Raw genomic sequence first — 24925 nt, forward strand, 5'->3', positions numbered from 1 at the left:
AATTTCTAAGTTTTGCTGTAACTGGATCACATTATCACTACTCTGCATTACCATTCAGGCTCTTCACTGCACTATAAGTTTTCATAAAATGATGGCTCAATGCAGATTGCAGGGCATCTATATTATTCCTTATTTAGACAGCTTGCTTATTTCTGCTGAGATTTCTTCCAGATGTTTGGAGTCCTTAACAAAGATGTACAACCCCCAGTCACATCTGGGATTTCACTACAAAAGTCTTGCCTCACATGCTGTCACAAAATTGCCTTCTTGGTCTGTCTGATAGATACACTCAAGCAAAAGGGCTTCCTTCCAGAAGAAAAGGTAATAACTTACCAGCAGAACTTTTTGAGTTTGTCTCAATAGCTTCAGGCTCCAACAAGGGAATCTAACACTTTAACGGTTGTTTAAAGTAACTGAACATTGTTTTTTTTTCTGTGGAGAAATTGTGTTTATTGCATGGTGTTTTAAAGTGCTTTTTACTGTGTTTGGGGAAAGTGACTTTTTAAAAACGTTTTTATTTTTACTGGGATGTACTGTTTGTTTTCCCTGGGAATGAGGCACCATTTTTGTCTTTAACATGGAACAAACTGTCGGTCCCGTGGCTGGTCCTTCATCTAACCACAGAAATTAAAAGTTGAGCTAACAACCTTTGCCACCACAGCAGGCTAGCAATTTGCCTCAGCCACAGAGTGACTCTGCTGTGGCCATTTTTTGTAGCTCAGACCACTCATCTTTTACCACAAATCCCTCTGATATAGCACCTACAGCCACTATGGACCATGGTTAGCCATGTTGGGGTCCTCTCAGTGGGCAAAGGAGAGACACTCTTGTCAGTCCTGGGAGAGGTAGCAGGGAAGCCATCATTGTTTTTTCAGAATGCTGTACCCATCCATCCCTAGGGAACTTGCTGTTCCAACTAATAACGCTGTTGGCCCCATTTTTCTTGTCAAAAAGAAGCAGAAAACTAAGCATGTATCGACTCCTCCTCAAATTTCCTTACACTGGAGTAGTTTACTGGATCTGGCTCAGGGTTTAATTCAGGCTATTGATCCTTTTTTGTATGGTAGTTTCTGGTAAAATAAAGAGGAATACTTTCTTTCTTGAAAAGATTCAAGTCTGAATCTGGACAGGAGGATGAAGGGACAGATGCAGGGATTTCTCAGATTTCTGACTCAGACTGAGAGGAGAGCTTAGTTTATAATTTTCCCTGTAGGGGTTTCTCTTTCTCTGAAACTGTTTCTAGAATGAGCCAGTGTTTTCCGTGGGAGAACTCTGAAATTTCTCAGTATTCTCAGAAACTATGAACTGTTATAGAAGAAATTTCCAGAACTTGTACCCATTCCTCCAGTTTTGTCTGACTTGGAGGATCTTTGTGTTACTGCCTGCAATTTTCCTTTTCCTGACTTTCAGCCAGTTGATCATAAAAAGTGAGATAGTATGTATAAATTTCCTCAATATTTTAAGTTTTTACACAGTCTTCCCAAACCTGATACAGCATCTATAGTTTTTAGTTAATCCTTTTGCAGCTAAGCACTTAGTTAATTCCAATCCTACTCTTTCTGATAAGGATGGGAAGATTATTCATAAGTATGGGGAAAGGTGTATGCTTCTGCAACTTTTATTTTCAGAATTTTGAACTGCTAGGCATAGGTTTGTCCTGACTAATTGTGAAAGTATGAGGAATATTTTTGTCTGCAGTTTCTTCTTATGATGAAAAATCTGCTTTAAATAATGTAATTTCATCTAGTGTACAAGTCACTACTCATTGTATACGGTGTGCGTATGGTCAGTGCTCACTAGCACTGTTTTGAGGAGGTTTGCATAGCTACATTCTCAGAACCTCCCAGGTAATGATAGAACATTATATTTTAAATTCTCCTTTGAGTTGAATTTAGTTTTTAGCCCCTCTGCTTCAGAGGTGACCAAAAAGTGTGATGAAAGGAGTATGCTGATTGTGACGCCCACCACTGCTACCAATACGTGATGGGCAGGCACCAATATGTGTCATCCCCCACGCTTGGCCGGTAATCAAGGAATCTAAATCCCCACCACTGACACTTGAGAGGGACGTGCAATTGGAATACAAATGGATAAACTCAGTATTTCCAGATGCAGACTTCTCTGCATCAAGTACAATTTCCCTTAAGAGCACACAGGGAACACACTCAGCCTGGGGTCTGGATGTCTCTAGATCTGTCTCCCTCCAAATCCCCAGTAAGACTCCCCACTGGTACAGCTGTAGGGTTAAGTCCTCAGCCAAGTGTCCAAGCCAAGTCCTCCAGCACCCTGTCTGTAAACCCAGTGCTTTGTGTCCCTGCCCCAAGTAGCTGACACACACACATTGAGAGATTTAATTTTCACATACACCCACTTAGGAAATCCTGGCACAGGTTTACCTGCTGTGACCCCTTCTACCCAGAGTGATAAGGTAGTTATCACTGCCACCAGACACTTCACAATCAGCTACTCTAAGGCCCTTAATAAAGGGTATCCAATTATACTGTGCAATATTAATACTAATACAAATGTGAGTAGTTCACGAAGATGGCTGGGCCTTCTGGAGTGGCCCACACAATGTTATTAAATAAATATAAGCACTCTCAAAGGTTATATACTAAGAACCAGCCTCAATAAAAGTTTTAAGTATATTTAATAGCACATAATAAAAGAACTTGTAAAAACTGATTATATAGTCACAGTAAACCACAGAGTTCAGATCACAGGTAACATTGAAAAGGACATTGATGGACAGACTCATACAAATAAAGAAAAACAATCTCTAAACTAAGCTTCTCTATATTCCTAACTGAATCTAAGAGGATTTTAATGTTACCTAATAACTTACTTGGGCAAGGCAAGATGAAATACTTGAGCAGCCTTTCTAGTCAGGCTCCCAAACTGAATACTCTAACCTCCGAGATTACTCCCTGTAAAATATAATATCCAAGGTGACTTGCAGAATGACCTCATATGGTCACCTGATTCTAGGCTCCCACAATATCTTCTTTTAAAGTTTGAGACAGGAGTTTAGCAGACTGCTGCAATACACATTTAGAGCTTTTATGACAATGCTTAGGAGCCAGAAACATTTACAACACTTCTCCCTTTCTTTACAAAAGCTAACAGAGAATGGCTGCTCCTAGATCTACCATCTCTGGGGCTACTCAGCACTGTGGGGTGACATTCAGTGATTTAACAGCCCATTTACATTTCCCTTACTTTTCTTAAAATAAGACAACTGGTTAACCATTGCCATGCCAGTGTCCTCTATTAAAACATATACATTTAATTCAGATGCCACGATACATGTACATTTCTCTTCATTTCAGCAGGGTGCACTTTTGATACATTTTAACACAATTAACACAAGCAAAGCTCACAAATACATTTTCAGTACAAGCACCTGTTCAAATCAGCTTGATATACAAATGACATATAATTATTTATAAAATTTCAGCAAGCTGTGCTGGCACAAGTCTTACATCCACTGCCCTACTTCTCCCTGGCATGGCTGGCAGTACCTCCTATTGTCACATCTATCCCTCCCTTTGAAGGCTCAAGCTGTTTTTTCAAGTGATCCTTGAGAAACATGGCTAGAGAGAAATAAGCCTATCTGGGAATATGTTACCCCATTCCCTGTCTTGACAGCCCATCTGCATTGGCATTGCTGACCCCACTAAGGTGTTGTACTGTCATGTCATATCATATGCCTGCAATCCTAAGCTCCACCTTAATAACTTTGCGTTTTCCACACTGGCTCTATGTAACCATGTTAAGGGATTGTGGTATGTAACTACAGCGAATTTCCTTCAATACACATAAGGCTAAAGTTTCTGCAGTGCCTATACTATGGCTAGACATTCCTTTTCTGTAGCTGCATAGCATTCCTCCCTGGGTTGGAGTCTGTGGCTGAGATATAGCACTGGGTGCTCTTCTTCTGCTGAGGAAATCTGGCTAAATACAGCCTCCACCTCATGGTTTGAAGCATGCACAACAAAACTTTTGCTGTAATCTGGACTGGCTAATACAAAGGGGTCCACCCAAAACTCCTTTAAGCTTCTAGAATGTCTGGTTACATGCTGGGGTCCACACTACCTTATCTGGCCTGTTTTTCCTTGTGAAGTCTGTGAGGGAAGCAGCTATGGTACTATAATTAGGGACAAACTTTCTACAGTACCCCACTATCCCTAAGAATGTCCTCACGTGCTTCTTGGTAACAGGGGCAGGTCATGACTGAATGGTTTCCACTTTGGCAGGTTCTGGCTCTGCCTTACCCACCTGACACGTACTGGACATTATGTTCAACCCTGCTGTCTGCAGTCTGCCCAGCACCTCCCTGACATGCTGAAGGTGCTCTTGCCAGGAATGGCTGTAGATGGCAGTATCATCCAGGTAAGCAAGGGCATAATCTCCTGCTCCTGGTAGAATACAATCTACCAGTCTCTGGAAAATCGCTGGGGCATTTCTCATCCCAAAGGGCATCTTCATGAACTCATACAAGCTGAAAGGAGTCACAAAGGCTGACCTCCCTCTAGCTTTGGTAGTCAAGGGCACCTGCCTGTAGCCCTTGGTAAGATCAATAGTGGCCAGATACTTAGCCCCACCCAGCTGCTCTAGGGCTTCACCTATCCTCTGCATGGGGTAAGCATCTGACTCTGTGTGACTATTTAGTTTCCTGTGGTCCACACAGAACCTGGTGCTGCCATCTTTCTTTAGTACTGTAGAACAGAGTGAGTGTTGTATCTTTAAGAAGAATTTCAAAGTGAGGGCATGTGCGTATAAACTGAGAGCACATGCAGGCAGCAGTGACATTTTGAGTGAACAGCCAAAGCATTAACATGTATGAGTGCAGTAGTCAGTCTGTATATAACTTTATTTAAGTTTAAGTTACTAACCCTCAATCCTGATGTGTTTGTGTGTAATAAGGCTGTTTGAAGCAAACCCAGAACTGTTCATCTGTTTTATCCTGAATGGACAAGTGACAGGTACCAGCACCACTAGAGAGGCCCAGGGACTGCTGGACTCCTGGATTACTCCCATTTCCAACATCTCCTGAATCTCCTCCCTCAGAGTCTGTCTGACTCACTCAGGCACCCTGTAAGGGGCCTGCTTTATAGGTCTTTGGGGCCCTGTATCCACATGGTGATGCACCAGGTGGGTGCACCCAGGTTTCCCAGTGAACATATCCCCAAACTCCTGTAATACTGCTCAGACTTCTCAAGCCTGGGTAGAGGATAACTACTGGGACATTGCTACCCCTTCCATCAAGGTGTCATTCGAGCCTCACTGAAGAGATCAGTCACCAGTTCCCCCTCAGACTCCTTCTGCTATTCATTTCAAATGCTCAGCACAAGAGCCTCTCTATCATGGTAAGGCTTCATCATGTTAACATGGCACAATTTGTGCCCCTGCCTCCTGCCTAGCAGTTCTACCATGTAGTTAACATCATTGACCTTCCTTACCACCTTGAAGGGTCCCTTCCAAGCTGCCTGCAGTTTACTGTGTCTGACAGGAATGAGCACCATCACCTGCTGCCCCACAACATACTCTGTGGCTTGAGCATTCCTGTCATACCAGATTTTTCTGCTGTTGGGTTGCTGTCAGGTTCTCCTGGGCCAAGCCAATGAGCTCCATAAGCCTTGTCCTGAGGTTTAGGACATATGCTGCAGCAGACCCCTTGTGGGATTCACACTCACTCTCCCACTCATCACAAATCTAGAGGCCCCCTTACCCTATGCTCATACAGCAACTCCAAGGGTGAAAAACATGAGGATTCCTGGCATATGTCTTGGTAAGCAAAGAGTAAATGGGGCAAATATTTGTCCCACTCCATCTTAAACTGGTCTGCAAATGTCTGTAGCATTGTCTTTTTGCATAGAGTTTAACCTATCCACAAGACCATTAGTCTGTGGGTGGTAGGGGGTTGTCATTAGCTGCTTCACCCCACAGTGCTCCCACAGACAAGCCAGCATGTCTAACATGAAATTGGCACCTCAGTCAGTCAGTATTTCTCTTAGGAAACCTACCCTGCTGAAAATCTCTAGCAAATCATTTGCCAGCTTCTCTGCCTCGATGGAGGACAGAGTCACCACCTCAGGGTATCTAGTAGCATAATCTACTACCACTAAGATATACATCTTCCCTATGGAACTTGGGGTACTCAGAGACCCCACAATGTCCATAGCTACCCTCTGAAATTAATCTCTATCACAGGCAGAGTCATCAAAGGAGCTTTGACCTTGTCTCCTGCCTTGCCTACTTTTTGGCACTGCTCATAGATCGTGCAGTAATAAACAGTCCTTATCTTGATCATAATCTAAACAATCAGTATCAGACAAGTTAGAACAACAGTTACAGCTTTACCATGGAGTAAGGGGGTGAAGAACTGTACCCAGAGCCCTCAGTCAACATTATACTGTTTGCATACTCTTTCAAACAGTTGAATAAAACTATAAAAGTTATCACCTTCTTGGTACTGAGGGAGATGTTTACTGACCTTTGTTGCTTCTGGGGCACAGTTACTCCCTTCCTCATTACCTTCATGTCCTGATGAAGAGTCAGTATTTCCTTTTCATGTTGTCAATGCCTTTCATTTTCTTTGGCTTCCAAATACTGCAGTCTTTGTTGATTCTACTTCAACCTCCAAACACTGCAGTCTCTTTGCTGATTCTATTTCCATATGTCTGGCCTTTTAACTCCAGATGGATATTTAAAAGTTGAATTGTCCTGTTTCTGGGATATGTACATCCCCAATGCCAGTCTGGTTGTCTTTTTGTTTGCTGGTCTGTAATGCAGCTGTGATTAAGGCTGCAGTCATTTCCCCTTTAGTCAAGATGGTATGCCCCAGTCCCTTGGCTTGGCACATCTCAGTCAACTGGTTCCTTGTCAGGTTGCCATAATCCTTTGCTGACATCCTTGCCTTGTCTCCCTGACTATCTAAGCTAAAAAAAGTAAATAAATAAAACTATTGTGATATAAAACTCTGAAAGTCTACTTTGTGGCTGCATGAGAGTACAAACACCTTCTTTACTGACCATTGCTTACAGGCTACAGGAATTCAATATCCACACCACTGCTCAACAATATGTGAGCATGTGATGATCTCTCCACTGCCAGCCAATAAAATGTGATGCCCACCACTGCTACCAATATGTGATAGACACCAATATGTGTCATCCCCATGCTGGGCCAGTAATCAAGGAGCCAAAATCCCCACTACTGACACTAGAGAGGGACATGCACTTGGAATGCAAATGGATACACTCAGTATTTCCAGATTCAGACCTCTTTGCATCAAGTACAATTTCCCTTAAGAGCACAGAGGGAGCACACTCAGCATGGGGTCTGGATGTCTCTATGTCTATCTCCCTCCAGATCCCCAATAAAACTCCCCACTGGTGCAGCTGTAGGGTTAAGTCCTCAGCTGAGTGTCCAAGCCAAGTCCTCCAGCACCCTCTCTGTAAAGCCAGAGCTTTGTGTCCCTGTGCCAAGTAGCTCACACACACACACACACACACACACACACACACACACACACACACACACACACACACACACACACACACACACCCACACACACACACACACACACACACACACACACACACAATGAGAGGTTTAATTTTCACACACGCACACACACCCACACCTGGAAAAGGCTGGCACAGGTTTACTAGCTGTGACCCCTTCTGCCCATAGTATAAAGTAGTTATTACTGCCACCAGACACTTCACAATTAGCTGCTCTAAGGCCCTATACAAAATGTGTCAGTTATACATAAGCAATAACCGATGATGTGGGTATGGTACTTTGAAGATTTACCCACGGTTGGTGTAGTTTAATCATGGGAGCTTTGCCCTCGTAATTAAATAAAACCAACCATGAGTAAATCTTCAATATACCACACCACAGAGTCGGTTATTGCTATTATGCAATGACATTATTTAAGAAAAAAAATACTTACTTTTCTTAAGTAATGTCTTTGTATAATGCCGCCATGGTGCCCTTCCACATTTTTCCGGTATCTAGGGGCTTTGTCTGATGTACTGAGCATGCGTATGGGACTTGTGTTCCCAAGCTTACTCAGTACATCAGTGCTGTACAAAGGAAGCAGTGGAGAAAGGAAGATCTCTATTGCATTTTTTTTATTCAAAAGAAAAAAAGAAACTGGAAGACTTTTAATGTTCAGGAGAGCCGGGACAGACAAAATAAAAGGATAATCAGGTAAGTTTCTTTAGTTATGCAGAACGCACCCAATTATCCTTTTATTTTTCTCTGTACCATCTCCCTCATTCATTTGAGGTCTTCCATTTTCTAATTTGATTAAAAAAAGAAAGAAAAGTAAAAAATTTATGAGCTATACTAACCTTTTTCCGTTGGTATATTCTCAGATTTGGTTGGGCTGATGAATAAGCATGCTTATTTTTGAATATTAATGGCCAGTCATTGTATAATGTGCAATATTAATATTAATACAGATAGTAGTAGTTCACCAAGATGACCAGGAGTGGCCCACACAGTGTCACCAAATAAATATAAGTACTCAAAGGTTAGATACTAAGGACCATTCACAATAAAAGTTTTAAATATATTTAATAATACATAATAAAGGAACATGAAAATGCTGAATATATATTCACAGTAAACCACAGAGTTCAGATCACAGGAAATATTGAAAAGAACATTGATGAACAGAATCGTATAAATGAAGAAAAATAATCTCTAAACTAAGCTTCATTATATTCCTGACTAAACCTAAGAGAATTTTATTCTTCCCTAATAACTTACTTGGTCCAAGGCAAGACGAAATTTGTGAGCAGTCTTTCTAGTCAGGCTCCCAAACAGAATATTCTAACCTCTGAGATTACTCCCTATAAAATAAAATATCCAAGATGACTTGCAGAGTGACCTCATCTGGTCACCTGACTCTAGGTTCCCACAATATCTCCTTTTGAAGTTTGAGACAGGAATTCAGCAGACTGCTACAATACACATTAAGAGCTTTTATGGCAATGCCTAGGAGCTAGAAACATTTACAACACTTCCCCCCTTCTTTACAAAAACTAACAGTTAATAGCTACTACCAGACCTACCATCTCTGGGCCTTCTCAGCACTGTGGGTGCCATTGACTGATTTAACAGCACATTTAGATTTCCCTTATTTTTCACTCACAGACTGGATCTACTCGTACAAAAACATGAATGTTAGATACACACAAACACCAATCAATTTCAACTGACTGCCTGGATAATAGGGTCTTAATTCCTTTTAGGTACCTCTTTACTGAGAATGTGCAGGATGTACTAAATGAGGCAAGAAAACCTGCTACTTGAAAATCATGTATTAGTAAATGGAATGGGTTTTGTAGTTGGTGCCAACAACATAACCAACACTCATTCAAGGCTAGTTGTTCTCTGTTTTTACAATATTTGTGTGAGTATCTGTCCTATGGCCTTTCTTACTCCTCTGTCAAGGTTCATTTATCAGTCATTTTAGCATGTTTGCCCATGGATCTTCCTCTTTCAAAGCAGTCTCATTTCAAAATGTTTTTGAAAGGGGTTTTGCACAAGAAATCTCCCAGAAAACCACTGGCCCCTCCTTGGGAATCTTTATTTTGTGTTACAGAAGCTTACTACCTTTGAACCTGCTTATCTGACTGGTATGAGGTTCTTAACATGGAAATCAGTTTTACTGATTGTTGTGACCTCTCAAAAATGAGCATCTGAGTTGCAGGCTCTTATGGTGAGTCAACTCTACCTCATTTCCCACAGGGACAGGGTTTCTTTGAGAATTAATCCCTCTTTTATGCCTAAAGTGGTATAAAAGTATATTTTAAGCTAAACTGTGTAACTCACTGTTTTCTGTCCTGAACCAAAATTGAGAGAGCCAGGATACCCCACACCTTGGAAGTTCACAGGCAACTCAGGTACTATTGTTGCAAAACTAAATCTTTCAGATCTTTGGATCACTTGCTCATTTGTGAAAGTAAAAAGAAGGGACAACCTGTGTAAAAACAGGCTATTTTTAAATGGTTGTCTAAGGCTATTACCTTTTGTTATATTCACCATAACAAAACTATTCCAGGCAGGGTTAAGGCCCACTATACCAGGTTTTGGCTTCATCTATGGCTTTTTGGAAAGGGTTGGATTCTAGAAGTATTTTAGAAGCAGTAAGTTGGCCCTGTGTACATATTTTTACAAAGCACTAAAAACTTGATTCCTCCTCTATGTCTAGATCAGGCTTTGCAAGGACCATTCTCCAGGGGCATCTAGACTCTTCTTCTTTCACCTCTCAAATGTAGTAAACTAGGGTAATCTACCCATGTAACTAAGGCTATTGCAGTAGTGATTAATATGATGAACATAATACAGTTATGTAGGCAAACATCATAAATGTTTGAATGATAATTGCTGCAGTAGCCACTCCCTCTATCCATCCCACTTTTTTGGTATGTTGTTTCTGCCAGGTTCTTCCTAGCATTGTCCTTTAAGGCCTCATTCTCCCTCTGTCTGTCAGCAGGAAAGTTCTGAAAGACTTAGCATCCAAAACTGTCTTTTAGTTAGCTTTGCTCGAGCTGCCTGTCAGTTTGGGTGTGTGAAAGGCGCCCTGATGCTTTGGAAGCTGGCCATATGTTATATCGTTGTCACTATATCACCCATATACCTAAGGCTACTGCAGCAGTGATCATTTGAACATCTACTTTTGTGGTAAGTTTGCTTACACAACTGTACTTTCTTTTTATTAGGTCAGTTTAAACAGTCTGGTTTTGCAGGACTAGGTTGCATTTATGTAAAATAAGTTGGAGTACTTGGGTTACTATCTGTTATTGTAAAACAAACTTGGAATACATTATTGTGTCCATAATTTTTATTTTACCAAAGTCTGAGAGATAGTCTAAATTGGCCATAGCTGTGAGTGCTCATGTGAGTTTGTGTATTGGAAGAACTACCGTGGCAGGGCTAGCCTCCCAGTGGTGTAGACTTTGGCTCTAAATGATTGTCACTTTTGAAGGGACATCCCAACCCCATAAGCAAAAATGGCAAGAAAGGGATTGTGGATGGATGAATAAATGGATGGATGGATGGATGGATGGATGGATGGATGGATGGATGGATGGATGGAATCTGACATATACACAGTCAACAATAGGGTTGCTATTGCTGAATTCATGGGCTGTGTGTGCATGAGAATTGCTTATCCTGCTGTCATGATCAAGTCAAACAGTCATTAGTATGGCTTTGCAGGACTAGGGTGCATTTGTGTAAAATAGCATGGAATACTTTACTGTGGCCATTTTTTTGCATTTGGATATGAGGGTGTACAAAATCAAGTGGTTGTAATTGCTGGGTATGGACATTGATTAATTACAATGACAACAGTGCAGATGGTCTTAATTCAGGAAGATGAATCAAAAAGAACACATACATTTATTTATGCAAAGTCACAGAAAAACATGTGTGTGTGTGTGGGGGGGGGGGCATGTCTTTAAAACTACCAAGTGTCCAAAGTACACTTAATCTACCACTGCCTGTACCCACCTTTATCAAGCACTACAAACTAGATTTTTTTATCTAGGTCCAAAGTAAGCTTTGCTATGACTATTCTCCAGGGGCCACTGGACTCTGATCCTTCATCCTCCTCCTCCTTTTCTTTCTAACATCTGGTATTTGACCCATGTAGCTTAGGCTACTGTAACAATGTTTAATGAGAAATGCATTACAGATCTGTAGATAAACTTACCATGATAGTAGATGTTCATCTTTAAGATCACTGCTGCAGTAGTCTTAGTTAAATGGGTTATATCCTGTTAAGGATATTACAGCTGGCCACCTTCCAAAGCTTAAAGCATCTTCCATATACCCAGACCATTAAAGAACGGATTGGGTGCCGAGCCCTTTTGAGCTTTCCTGCTGCCAAAGAGAGCTTCTCTTGTGGCTTTTTGAGGATCGACGGTTGTTTAATGCTTCTGTTGCTGGGCAGATAAAGTCCCTTCAAGGAAAAATCTTCTGCATCTTTTTTTTTTTTGGCAGAAACTGTTTTTTTCGTGAAACTGTTTTAAACCAGGAAACAAAGTATTTTATTGACTGTCATGTGATTGATAGTAACTTTTAAACAGGGGCATTACTTTTTTATTTAATTGGAAAAAGGTTGTTTAATTTAAAACTACTGTTTCTCTGGTAAAATTTGTGTTATTTTATTTCTGAGGGTTAAGGCAAGTGTTTAAAGTGCTTTTTACTGTGCTTTTTGGTGAAAAAAGTTTCTTTTTCATTACTTACCTGTTTTACAGAATACTATTGCCAGGCTTCTCTGGGAATCAAGCACTTTTTTCAGCTTAACCATGAAACAACCTCCGGGCTCCTCGGTAGTTTCTTCTTCTGACCACAAAAAGAATAAAGTTAAAAAACAACCTTTGTCACCACAGCAGGCTGCTAAACTGCCTCAGCCACAGATGGCTGACTGTTGTGGCCATTTCTGGTTCCTCAGACCATTCATATTTTTCCTTGACTATCTCTCTGGTGTAGTCCCTACAACCATGACCCAGGGGTTAGCCTTGTCCACTGTGAGTGTTGGAGTGTTCTTGGTAGACAAGGGAAAGCCACTCTTGTTGGTTCTGGGAGAAGAGGCAAACAATACCTCTCTGCCTAGCAAAAATGCTATGCATATCCCTAGGAAGGCTTTTCCTAACAAAAGGGGGTCTGATTCTTTGGAAATTCATTTCAAAGAGAAGCAAAAACATAGACATATTTCTTCTCCTGTCTCAGTCAGTGTGGACAAGAGTTAATTATTCGACTTATCTCTGGGTTTTTTTAGGCCTGTGACCCATGCAGTTTAGCTGATGCCTATAAAAGAAAAAGGGATTCTTCATTTTTTAAGAGGTTCATGTTTTTGAACCACAAAATGATTGTGAAAGACAGATTCTGTTTTGTCTTCTCAGGTTTCTGATTCATATTCTGATGAGACCGTGGCTATTACCAGTCCCTTTGAAGGATTCTTTCTCTGGAGCTATTTCCAGAATGAATCAGTTGTTTTATTGGGACTATGACAGTCCAGTGACCCTAAAAAAGTAATATGGTTTATTATAACTGGATTTTCCAGAAACTACTCAAATTCTTCTTGTTCTTTCAGCATTGAAAGATGTTTAGTCATAGCCTGTAACTTGAGTGACAGACAGCCTGCTGCCCCCAAGTAAACAGATACATTGTATAAAGTTTCTCATTCTTAAAAGCGTTTATTCACTTATTCTAGATCAGACATAGCTACTGCTGTAGTGAACCCAGCTGCTGCTAAACATCTAGTTAATATCAATACCTCTCCTTCTAACAAGGATGGGAAAGATTTTGACAGATTTAGGGAAAAACACGTATTCTTCTGCAATGCTTATTCTTGGAATTCCTAGCTGTCAAGCTAATATGTTGAAGTTTTTGCTTGCCTCTTGACTTGAGAACAGGAGAAATATTGTGGCATCCGTTTCCTCTTTTGAGAAAAAAAATCTTTGTGTAACTCATTGCTTTTGTGTCTCAAGTGGCTACCTACTATTTGAAGTCTACATGTGATTCTGCTAATGCCACTTCCCGGCTGATGCTAGTGGAACCATTATGAGAAAGAGTACTTTATTGCATAATCAAAACTTTCCAGAAGCTGTCAAAGCTGAAATTTGAATTCTTACTTGGACAGAGAGTAAATTTTTGAACATTCTGCTACGGAAGTCCTTAAAAGTGTGATGACAGAGGTAAGCCGATTCAAGGAATATCTCAAGATTTTTCAGCCTTCCTTCTACAAGTTTGAAAAGGAGTTTGATGTGACCCCTGCAAACTTTTTCAAAATGCAAAATAAAAAAAAACATTAAGCCGCTGATAAGCAAAGATTTAAAAAGCAAAGACAATTAGGTCTCAAAACGAAAAGAATGACCCCCCCTAAACAAAGAACAATTTAATAAGTCTGAATGACTATCCACAACACTCTCCTCTCCCTTCCCCCACTGGTAAGCCCTTAATCATGCCAGAAAGTGAGAACATCCATACCTCTCTTTGGCAACAGATAGTTTCGACAGATGGGTTCTAAAAGTGTTCCATCCAGGTTACAGATGGCAGTGGGCATCTCTCCCTCCTTTTTAAGGGATTCCACATCATCATCCATTAAAACAAACTTTTCTGTTCTTTCATGTCATTCATCATCTGCTGTTTTGTGTGGGAGGGGGGTGATAGAAGTGGTCCCTCCTCCTCAGTTAGGAGAAGATTCATGGTGACCAGTTCTGGATCTTTCCTTTCTAAATCTGTTTGTGATAGTGACCATAGGGAATTTACCTGTTCTCCACTGTAGTGCGATCTCGGAGTGGGTATATTTAAGTAGGGGGAGTGGGGGATGAAGCCCCCCACTCAGTGTAATTTTAGTAAGTGTTTTCTGTTTTTTTTTTTGTTTTTTTTAATCAGTTCATTGAACTGAGTTTTGTGAAAGTGCACTTTCGAATAAGTGCACTTTCATGTAACTGAGCGGTCTACTGCTCTTTTCTGAATAAGTGGTATTCGATTAAAAGCAGTATATATATATATATATATATATATATATATATATATATATATATATATCGATGCACACACACACACACACACACACACACACACACACACACACACACACACACACACACAAACACACATACATGCAAATGTAAAGTAGATTCTAAGTAAAGAGCATTCAATAAGTATTCAATATCCATCCATCCATCCATCCATCCATCCATCCATCCATCCATCCATCCATCTATCCATCCATTCACACCCCTTTTCCTATGTTTACACATGAGGTCAGGGTGTTACTGCAAATGTAAATGGATTCTAAGTACAGAGCATTCAATAGGTAATATAACATTAAAATGTTATATTAATGTTTATATAAACGTTATGAAATACAGTTTCACTGGATGGCACAGTGGTGCAGCGGTAGTGTTGTCACCTATCAGCAAGAGGTTCTCCAGTTCGATTCTCGGCTGGGGTGCCTTTTGTGTGGAGTCTGCATGTCCTCCCTGTGTTCATGTAGGTTTCCTCCAGGTGCTCCAGTTTCCTCCCACATTACAAAGACATGCATCTGGAGCCTTTCTCCGCGGGCCTCCACTGAAAATTGGCTTTGTTCCAAGTTGGATTTTCCCGGTTAACTAGTAGTAAATAAATAAAATACGTAGCACATATAAGAAGAAAAACACTTTATGGCTAATGAGTACTTGTGCCTAAACTGACAAATTCCAAGAAAATCTAATATTCTCCAATACTCGATTCAGATTTGGGACTTAAAATAAACATATATATATATAAATGAACATACACATATATATATATATATATATATATATATATATATATATATATATATATATATATATACAGAGAGAGAGAGAGAGAGAGAGGATTGTTATGTTTGGTCACTGCCAAAGGAATGGATTCCTTTATAGCTCTATTCATTTGGTTCTTGATTACTTTGACTACAACTTTAATTCTGGACTTGGTTATTCTTCTTTTAAATTGTGTTGAGCTGTGATATCAAAATTCCACAAATGCCTTAAATTTACCTTTTTGGCTTCATTAAAGGTTTGTAAAGCCTTTCTTAAATTCGTGCTTTTGCTGAGACCTCTTTAAGACACCCAGTATATCCTTATGACTTGCACTACATCCTCAAAAATCTGGCCATGGCTTTCTTTGAACCTGTAACTTTGGTGGACTCAAGATACCTCTGCTGGAAAACGTATTCCTTGTAGCAGTTACGTCCACCAGGAGAATTTCAGAAATGTATCGATTGAATGTCAGTATTGGGAGTTTCGCAAAGCTATGGTTGCTCATTATACTAACCCCTCATTTTTACCATTGTGGTAGCCACTAAGTCAAACATTAACCAGTATGTGCATATGTCAGACTTTTTGCCTCAATATCCCAGTTTTGGAGACTCTCTCCTCTTTTGTACTGAAGATCACCAATGAACTAAGGTTTCTAAAGTTTTATGTAGAGAAGTGTAAACAACTTTTCACTAATTTTCTAACAAAAATATTAGGTCAGAAACTTCAGTGAAAAAAGCAAAGACAGATGACTTTGTGACTGCATTTGATGTTGTTATTAGAAACACAACAATCCTTTTCTGTTTATTCTTAAAGCTTATTCTACCAGAGCACTATTTACATCTATAACCTTCTTCAAAGTCCCAATTCTAGATGATATCTGTTCAGCATCTACATGACTTTTTCTCAGCCCTTTTTCAAGGCACTACAAACGTGGTTGATATCGATGTCTCACTCTTCTTTTTAAGCTATCATGAAGGGTGTACTTTCAAAATGGAGACGACCAAAGAGGACTAGCATGGAAACTTGTCCTGTTGCTGTTACCAGGGAGGGGCTTCCTAAGAGCAGACACAAAAGTTATGTACTAGATATAAAAACAGATTTTGAACAGCAAATCCATTCTCATTAACATTTCTACCCACATTTCCCCTCAGCAAAGAAGCTTTGCATATTTTTATAAGTTTTTACTTCATGAAGCTAACCTCAGATTTGACGAGACTATTGACAGATGGCATTATGAGAAACAGATAGGATTCTTGCCATCCCTGAGAAAGTTTGTATTGGCTAAATGGTCCTAATGCCTTAATCCTGCCTTTACTGAGGATATACTTGCTCTTCCAGATCTCTCATTATGGTAAATATATACATTTCATATAATTAAATGGTGAATAGTTGCATTTTGAGAGAAAAAATACATAAGTTTTATCTTGCTGTAATCCAAGGGGAGAATTGTAATTGTCCATAAGGTTAATTTTACAAAATTATTTTTGCTCATTTATTTTAGATTCATCAAACCTGTTTGAACTACTCCATCCCTAGAACCTAGAAAATGTTAACATGTGAAATAATTATACAATAAATGTACTGAACAACATATCTATTCCTTCAATTCTATAATATGTCTGTCACATTCCTTTCACATACTCTGTAGTGCTTTCTGTTACTGTGTTTAGTATAACATTCACAAGCAAAGGGTGAAGCGTCAGTTATTACAGAGTCAACGCTTAAATATTCAGGTTGCCAAGCTTATTAATGTAATATATGTTTATAATTATGTAGAGGACTTCACTGCTGAAGTGATTAGCTTCTGGCATTGTAATCCACATCTTTATTGTTGTATGTCATTCACTTCTTCAATTAATGAGCTGTCAGGGTTTCTGCCAGACATTTTGTGGCAAGTGCTGCTTCACTGTGAAAGTTTATTAAAACATTTCTTTTATATCTTATACAGCACAATGTCTGGTAGCTGTGACTGTTGCAAAGGGCCTCTGTACGGTGGACTTAAACTGATTCGTCACTGTGGAAAAGCCTTTGGAATCCGTCACCTTCCCTTCATATTTTATGTTTGCTCACCATCATGTTATGATGTTTTTATGTCCAAGAGCAACATTATTTCTGAAGATTATGACTGAATTTTTGGAATAGTTTGCAGCATGACAGTGCTATACCATTATGGACATACATTCTCCAACTATCAGAAATTTGCTTAAAACGAATACTGACCTTGCAAGTTACTTTATGTTCTAGGGATTCTTTTCCTCCATTCTTGTTTTGAAGAAGCTGCAAAACCCATCAGTTTATTGTGTTTCACTGAAATTTATGAAACATCACATATATACATACCTTTTAATTACAGAGCATTTAAAACTAATATGTTTATAGCATTGTTACTTTATTTTTATAGTGTTCAAGTTTTACATTTTGTTTGCAGAAATATCTGTTTATGTGAAACTGATGCTTCCGTACAATACAAGTCTTGTTACTGAGTATTCAATTCTTGTCTTGCTGAAGTTGCAGATTCAATCACAGCTTATTGTATTTCAATAAAATTCTGAAGTGTATGGAATATATATCATACCTCTCAACCTCTTAATACAAGAAATCTGGACAAAGCCAAAAATAATGGGGAGGAGACAAAGGCCAAAAAAATAGGGACAGTTTTTAAATATTGTTATTATAAACTTGGAAAGTTGATAGGACGACAGTGTTTGTATTACCATGCATTTTTGAAAGGGTATGAAGTCTGAAATTCAAACTTCTGCCATTATTTAATTACTTTAATCCTCAGTGATTTGCCAGGAAATCACACATTTTATGAGGAGCAGACAAAACGGTATGCAACAAAAATCTGAACATTCTTCAAAGATCTGAACAGTTGAGAGGTATGATACTGAATATTTGAACTAATGCATTTTTGTACCTCTGCTACTGTCTATTTAATATCTGCACATATACATATGCACCTCATTTTCCCTAATTCATTTTGTAATATTGTTAGTTTATTTTGCAGTCTTCAGGTTTTTCTAAGTAAAAAATTGTTAGTGTTGATGCTTCAGTATACTATACATTTTATAAGAATTTATCTTTTCCATAAAGCAACATTCTTAATTCCCCAAAATAAATACATTGCATCAAACAAGACTGAACTATATAAGATGACTTCCATTCAGCCACAAGTACGCTGATCTGTTTAACAACAGTCATGCAGTTGCATAGGTCATACTTACCTGTAACAATATTTGTTCAAATTCCTCACTGCCTCAGTGGCATTTTGGATTATCTGCCAATGAAACCCAGTACTGACAAACTTTCAAAAGCTCAGACTCCCCTCCCACTTTCTACCTGTGACAGCTGATTGGCTGAACATATCTTGAGAAGGAAGGTGTCAGCTGTGAAAGGAAGAGAGTGATCAAGTTTTTTCACTTCCACAGTGAAGAAGAGGAAAGTACCTGAAGTCAGAATCATCTAGCAAGATTAAGTTCACAGCCAATCACAATACCATATTAAAACCAATCTAACAATAACTGAATCAAAGAGGTTAAAAGCCACCTCAGCTATGCACAATCTGGGAATGGTGGGTGGATGATGCCAATGAGACAGTGAGGAATTCAAACATTACAGACCTACGTAAATGTACTATGTTCAGCATTCCCATTGCCTCAGCGGCATTTTGGGTAGATTTCCAGAGCTCATCCTACCTGCCATATTGAAAAGGAATCCAGTTTGTAGCGCATTGTAAAGGTATGAACAGAGGATAGGGTTGCTGCTTCCAGAATGATTTTAGACTCCATCCATTACTAATATGCTATTGAAGAAGATAATGCCCTAGCTGAATGAGCCTTAAGCTTACCTGAAAGAGTGTTCAATGATGGAAGTAACAGAAGACAATAGTAGAGGACAACCATCATGAAATAGTTTGCTTAGAGACAGGATGACATTTCTTACATATAGGAAACAAGCAGCAATCAGCATTCCTAAAGGGCTTTATTTTGTCAAGGTAGCACCTGTGCTGCCTGTGTACATCCAAGGTGTGTAGAATCTTTTCTTCCTTGTTCAGGATAGAACACCGAGAGATTGATGGCTTGATGCAAGGCAAATTCAGAAACAACTCTAGGTATGAATGATGGATTAGTGTGTGATACAACACTGTCCTTGAGAAAAATCAGATAGGGTTGGCTAACCAGCAGAGCTTGCAGCTCAGAGACTCACCTTCCATATGTCAGAACAATGAGTTAACAGTCTTCCAAGTAATGAACTGTAAATCAGCCTGAGATTAGGTTCATAATGTGGTAAAGTACATTTTTGGAGAACAGAGATCACAGAGAGGAGGATTTTACTTTTTAGGGATTCTCATGTACAACACTCTTGTTATAAACCTTTTTGGCCACAAAAAGAGACAAAAGAGGAGATCAATGGACAGACAATTTGAGATGGACACAAGATGCACTGTGATAGAAGCATATGACAAACCATATCTGAATACCTCACACAAATATTTGCCTGCTTGCTCTGAATATTGCTGATCTCTGGCTGCATTTTATTTTTAATTAAATTTAAGGTTTGATCACTTCTATTGTTCATGGCTAGGGGTCAGTTAAAAAAGTTAGCAAATAATTCCTATGCAAATAGTGAATGACATCAGTTAATTATTGGGAGGAGCTGAGAAACAGCATTGCTCTTTTATTTAGAAATATCTCTATTTAGCTGAAGTGTTTGTTTGGCCTGCTTGCTCTGAATATTGCTGATCTGTAGCTCCCGACCACCCAAGTCTTGTTGTGTTCTTAAATTTGGTGGCTTTTGAGTTGCCCTCTCCTACTATAAATCTCATTTTGTACCCTCCTCCCAGTCCCATCTCATCAACTCATTCTACTGAGTACAGAGAGATCATTTGGGAAGGCCCTCCCTTTAGTTTCTCAACTTTGAATTATCTTGTTTCTTCCCTTCCCACTTAACCTAAAAATGCTCTTCACTCAGCTGCATTTACAGTATTTCTGTTTCTTCCTATTTTATTACTTTACTTTGCTTTTGCTGCTTGTTCTTAAAAGTATTCAATTGTGTTTATTTTGCTGCATTTATTATTGCTTGTTAGTAGCCTGATTAAATTTTAACTGTTATTCTAAGCCTTTTGGTTTAAGCACTTGGGCTTCAGGCCAATTGTTTTACATTAGGAAGGTTTGTGGTCTACACTCTTGTGGCAGGAGAGATAGCTTACATCCTTCTAAGTTTGGAATTGCTGGCTGAAAGCTTAGTGTGTCTGTTATTCTAAAGGTATCTTAGTTCTGGTTTAAGCACTTGGTCTTCAGGCCAGTTATTTTACATTAAGAAGGTTTGTGGTCTACACTCTTGTGAGAGGAGAGGATCAATTCTGTCCTTCTCAGCTGGGAATTGCTGGTTGAAGGGTTATTGTGCCTGCTTATTTGAACTGCTTTTTCTGAAACTGGTGCACTTTGTTTGTTGTAGTGTAGACTAGATTCAGACCTGCTAAATTTATCTCTGTTTGTATAACTTGAGCACTAAACCAGGCCATCTTTTGTTGGAGAGAGTTCTCCTGCACCCTAGTGGCAGGAGTGTGCAGTTAGAACTAGTCTGATTGAAGGTTGCTGGAACAGGGTGCAGTTTTGATCTTTTTTATTGGTTAACTGGTTAATTTGTTTAAGTCAGTTTGCTCTTGTTTGCTACTGTTATATTTAAGTGTGTATCTGTTCTCCTGTGTTAAATTGGCCTAAACAGAGTTTAAATATCCTTAGCATAGTCTGGTTACAGGTTTTGCTGTATCCAGATCTGTTTGTGTGATTCCTGTGTTTCCTGCTACATCTTATGTTGGCTGGGGCCTGCCTGTATGTAGTGGGAATAAATGATCTGGTTGGAACTAGCCTGGCATAGGGTGTTTAGCTAAGAGCTTAGGGGTAAGGGTTGATTGGTCAATTCCAGTGTTTCAGTTTTACTTTCATTTTTGTGATATTTAAACCCTTTGCATGGGTTTGAGCTTGTTTGCCCATTGTGCACCACCACTGTGCTGTTTAAACCCTTTACGAGGTATCTCAGCTACATTTTTCCTTTACCAGCACTCCTGTGTGAGACCCTCCCTTGCAGCTACTGTACTGATTTTATCTAGGCCTACTTACACCTATAGGTACTCTCCTCAGATAGTACCCATTCTACTATCCCTGACCTCTCTTCCACAGATTCTGACGACCATGGATGGACAATTTTCTATGGTTTCTCCTGCTAGTCTGGTTGATATGGGCATCCTGAGACAGTGTAGCAACTGCTTCATGTACACAGACAACCCTCTACTACTACCACCTAGGAACATGCAGTTACATTAAAAACGATGATTCCTTGCTGTATTAATCACAAGTCAGTACATCTGACACTGAGAAGGTTGTCTGCACAAACACTACAAACACAACACCTATAGCACCACCCATACCTGTATAACACACTCCTACATATGCAGAGGTTCTCAACAAAACATACCTAAACAAAAGAGACCTCCAAAGCAAAAACACACATGCACATCACAACCCACAGCGCCAAGCATCACACATAATACACATGCCTGTGTCTCACAGCCTCTAAGGCCCAGCCACAAATGCAACATACTAGTCATAGGAGACTCTATCGTGAGACACACAGATATGCTCCTCACCAGGCTAGACAAGGGGAAAGTCATAGTAAGTTGCTTGTCAGGTGCTAGAATATGCCATATCATGCACGCACTCAAGTATCATAACAACAGGTACTGTTATGACTCTGTCATAGTCCATGTTGGTGTGAATGACTTGAGATGTACCTCTCTAGACTATATGAAGAGAAACATGATTGAGCTTGCTGAATATGTGTCCCAGGCAGGTATGTACCTAGCCCTAAGCAGCATCCTACCATCACCCAGAATGATGCCTCAATACAAACAGAAAATGACTGACTTTAACAATTGGCTTAGTTTCTGGTGTCATTCCAAGGGGATCCAGTACCTGACGGCCCAGGAGGACATGACTGATAGACCACAATCGCTTGCCAGAGATGGCCTTCATCTGTCTCACCTGGGCTTCAGGCTTCTAGCAAAGGCTATTGCCTCCCTCATAGTGCCATTTTTAGGCAAAGTCATGAGGACAAAATTAACCTTGAAAAATTCTTCTAAATTAAATTTAAAGATCATGCTACTAAACGTTAGGAGTCTTAGCATGAAACTGCACTCATTGCAAGCATTCCTCACCCTGGAGGATGCTGACATTTGTGCACTCACTGAAACCTGGTTCAAAGCTATGGAGAGCTCCCCAGTCTTACCAGGTTACTCATCCTACCATACTTTCAGACCCCAAATGGAGGGCTACAAAGCAAAATGTGGAGTTTCAATATTTATCAAAGACATACACACCTCCAGGCTGGTCAAACAGTATGATGCACAGGAGACACTACAAGTGCACTTAACTGTTGACAAAACACTTATTCAAATCATAGCTAGCTACAGACCTCCATACATGATTCAGGACACCCATTTCACATCTGGACTTACTTGAATCCATCAAGATTCAGCCCTCTACCCTGATCCTGGGTGACTTTAACTACCCATCCATAAAGTGGAAAACCTACTCTAGCCCAAACATGAATGCCCAGAGATTCCTCAACTTAATCAATGCCAATGCATTGGATTACCTGGTTGACACCCCCAGGAGAGGTACAAATATCCTGGACCTGGTAATAACCAACATGAGTAGCCACTGTAGCACCCCTACAGTGTCATCCTCTTTAGTAAGATCTGACCATAAAGCAATCACTTTCAAAGTCACCATCTCCCCTGACCTGCTCCTTGCCAGGGTCAAAGAAAACAAGTTTCCAAAGCTAACTACAATCTCCTAGGACATTTATAAGCAGCTTCACAGCCACCATCCCTTCAGTTGCAACTAGCACTAATATCCAAGCCTACAGCAAAAAACAATATGAGCACTTACCTAGCTGCATGGACTCAACAATACCTGAAAAGATCAAATCATCTTCCTCAGGGAAGAGTAAACCTGTGTGGTGGACAGCAGCAATCTCTCCTTTGTCTGAAAAAGCAAATAAGGCCACTGGTGAAACCCTCTAAGGCTAACTTCAAGTCCAAATTGGCCACATCCTCTAAGGACAATCACAAGGTCTTCTTCACATATGTCCACAATCTCAAAGGTAACACCCAAATCTGCACTGAACTGGTGGTCAAGAACACCACATACACATAGATATAGCCAAACCGCTGGCAGACTGGTTCACTAAAAATTTCACCCCCGTAACCCCCATCAGTAAACCAGAACATGCCCAGCACCTGCTTCCCTCCCATTACCAGGGAAAAGGTCTTTAATGCTCTCTCAAAGGCAAAAAATAAAGCCTCCATGAGACCTGACAACATCCCTGGCTGCATCCTACATGAACTCCGGCATGGAATCTCAGCACCATTAGGCACCCTATTCAACCATAGCTTGAGCACTGGCTTTGTCCCAGCCAAATGGAGGAAAGCCACTGTCATCCCTCTACACAAAGGTGGAGTGTCTACCAACATAGGAAATTATAGGCCCATCAGCCTAACTAGCTTGATCTGCAAGGCCATGGAACACATTATCATAGACCGTATAAAAAAGGACAGTGACCACCTCCAAGCACTTGACCCTACACAGTTTGTTTTTTTCAAAGGGAGATTATGCCTGTTAAATTTGGTTGACTTCTTCGAAGCAGTCACCAAAGCCATGAATGAGGGGAAGACAGTGCACACCACCTACCTTGACCTAGGCAAAGCCTTCAACACTATTCCTCACTCGGGCATAACAGATAAACTCTGCCAGCTAAACATCAATCTGTATGTTACCAGATGGGCAGCTGACTCACTGATGGAACCCACTGAGTCAAAATAGGGGACGCCACCTCTAGTAGTAGACCCATAATGAGTGGTGTACTCCAGGATTGGTCTTGGGGCCTCTACTGCTTGGGATATAGTTTTCTAAGGTGCCAAAACCAGTAGTCTGTAGCTGACCAAGTTTGCAGATGACTGCTAGCTGGGCATTGTCTTAAATTCCCTAGTGATGTGAATATCCTCCGAGGGGGCCTTACCCAAGCTAATGACTGGTGCCAGAAGCATAGCCTCAAATTGAATGCCAATAAATGCATCATTATCCCCTTTCGGTAAAATGGCATAACCCCTAATTATCATATTAATAACAATGTAATAAGCATGCAATCAGTTGTGAGGGACTTGGGCACCCAGGTCGATAGCAACCTGACTTTTGACCACCACTTGGCCTCCATTGTACTGAAGGCTTTCTACATGGCCCTACTCATAAGTAAGGGTATTTCATCCAGGAACAAGGGGGCCATAACATCCCTGTACTCCTCCCTTATCAGCCCCATTATTGAGTACGATGCCCCCTTCAGCATGTACCTTGCCAAGCACATGCAGCAGCTGAAGAGACCACAGAGGTTCCTGACCAGGAAAATCCAGAGTCTCAGACACCTGTCCTACACAGATAGGCCAAAAGCCCTGTCTCTCTACTCAGTCTGCTCAGAGGTGACCTGTGCCTGGCATACAAGACCATCTCAGACCCAGCCTTGATAGAGTTGCTGCATATCCG

At 40.2% G+C, this 24925-nt stretch overlaps 1 protein-coding gene across 2 annotated transcripts in view; it reads left to right on the top strand.

Annotated features, from left to right (window-relative positions):
* The window catches only part of LRRC63 (leucine rich repeat containing 63), a 739268-nt gene extending 721456 nt beyond the window's left edge, over positions 1-17812 (top strand). For both annotated transcript variants that reach the window (XM_044071581.1, XM_044071580.1), the window contains exon 10: positions 17275-17812. In XM_044071581.1, the coding sequence (XP_043927516.1) occupies positions 17275-17455 (181 nt within the window). In that variant the 3' untranslated portion in view covers positions 17456-17812. The remainder of the gene's footprint in view (positions 1-17274) is intronic.
* The last annotated feature ends 7113 nt before the right edge of the window (positions 17813-24925 follow it).

This window comes from Protopterus annectens, chromosome 5.part0 (assembly GCF_019279795.1).
Source record: "Protopterus annectens isolate FY-2018-M chromosome 5.part0, PAN1.0, whole genome shotgun sequence".
NCBI lineage: Eukaryota > Metazoa > Chordata > Ceratodontiformes > Protopteridae > Protopterus > Protopterus annectens.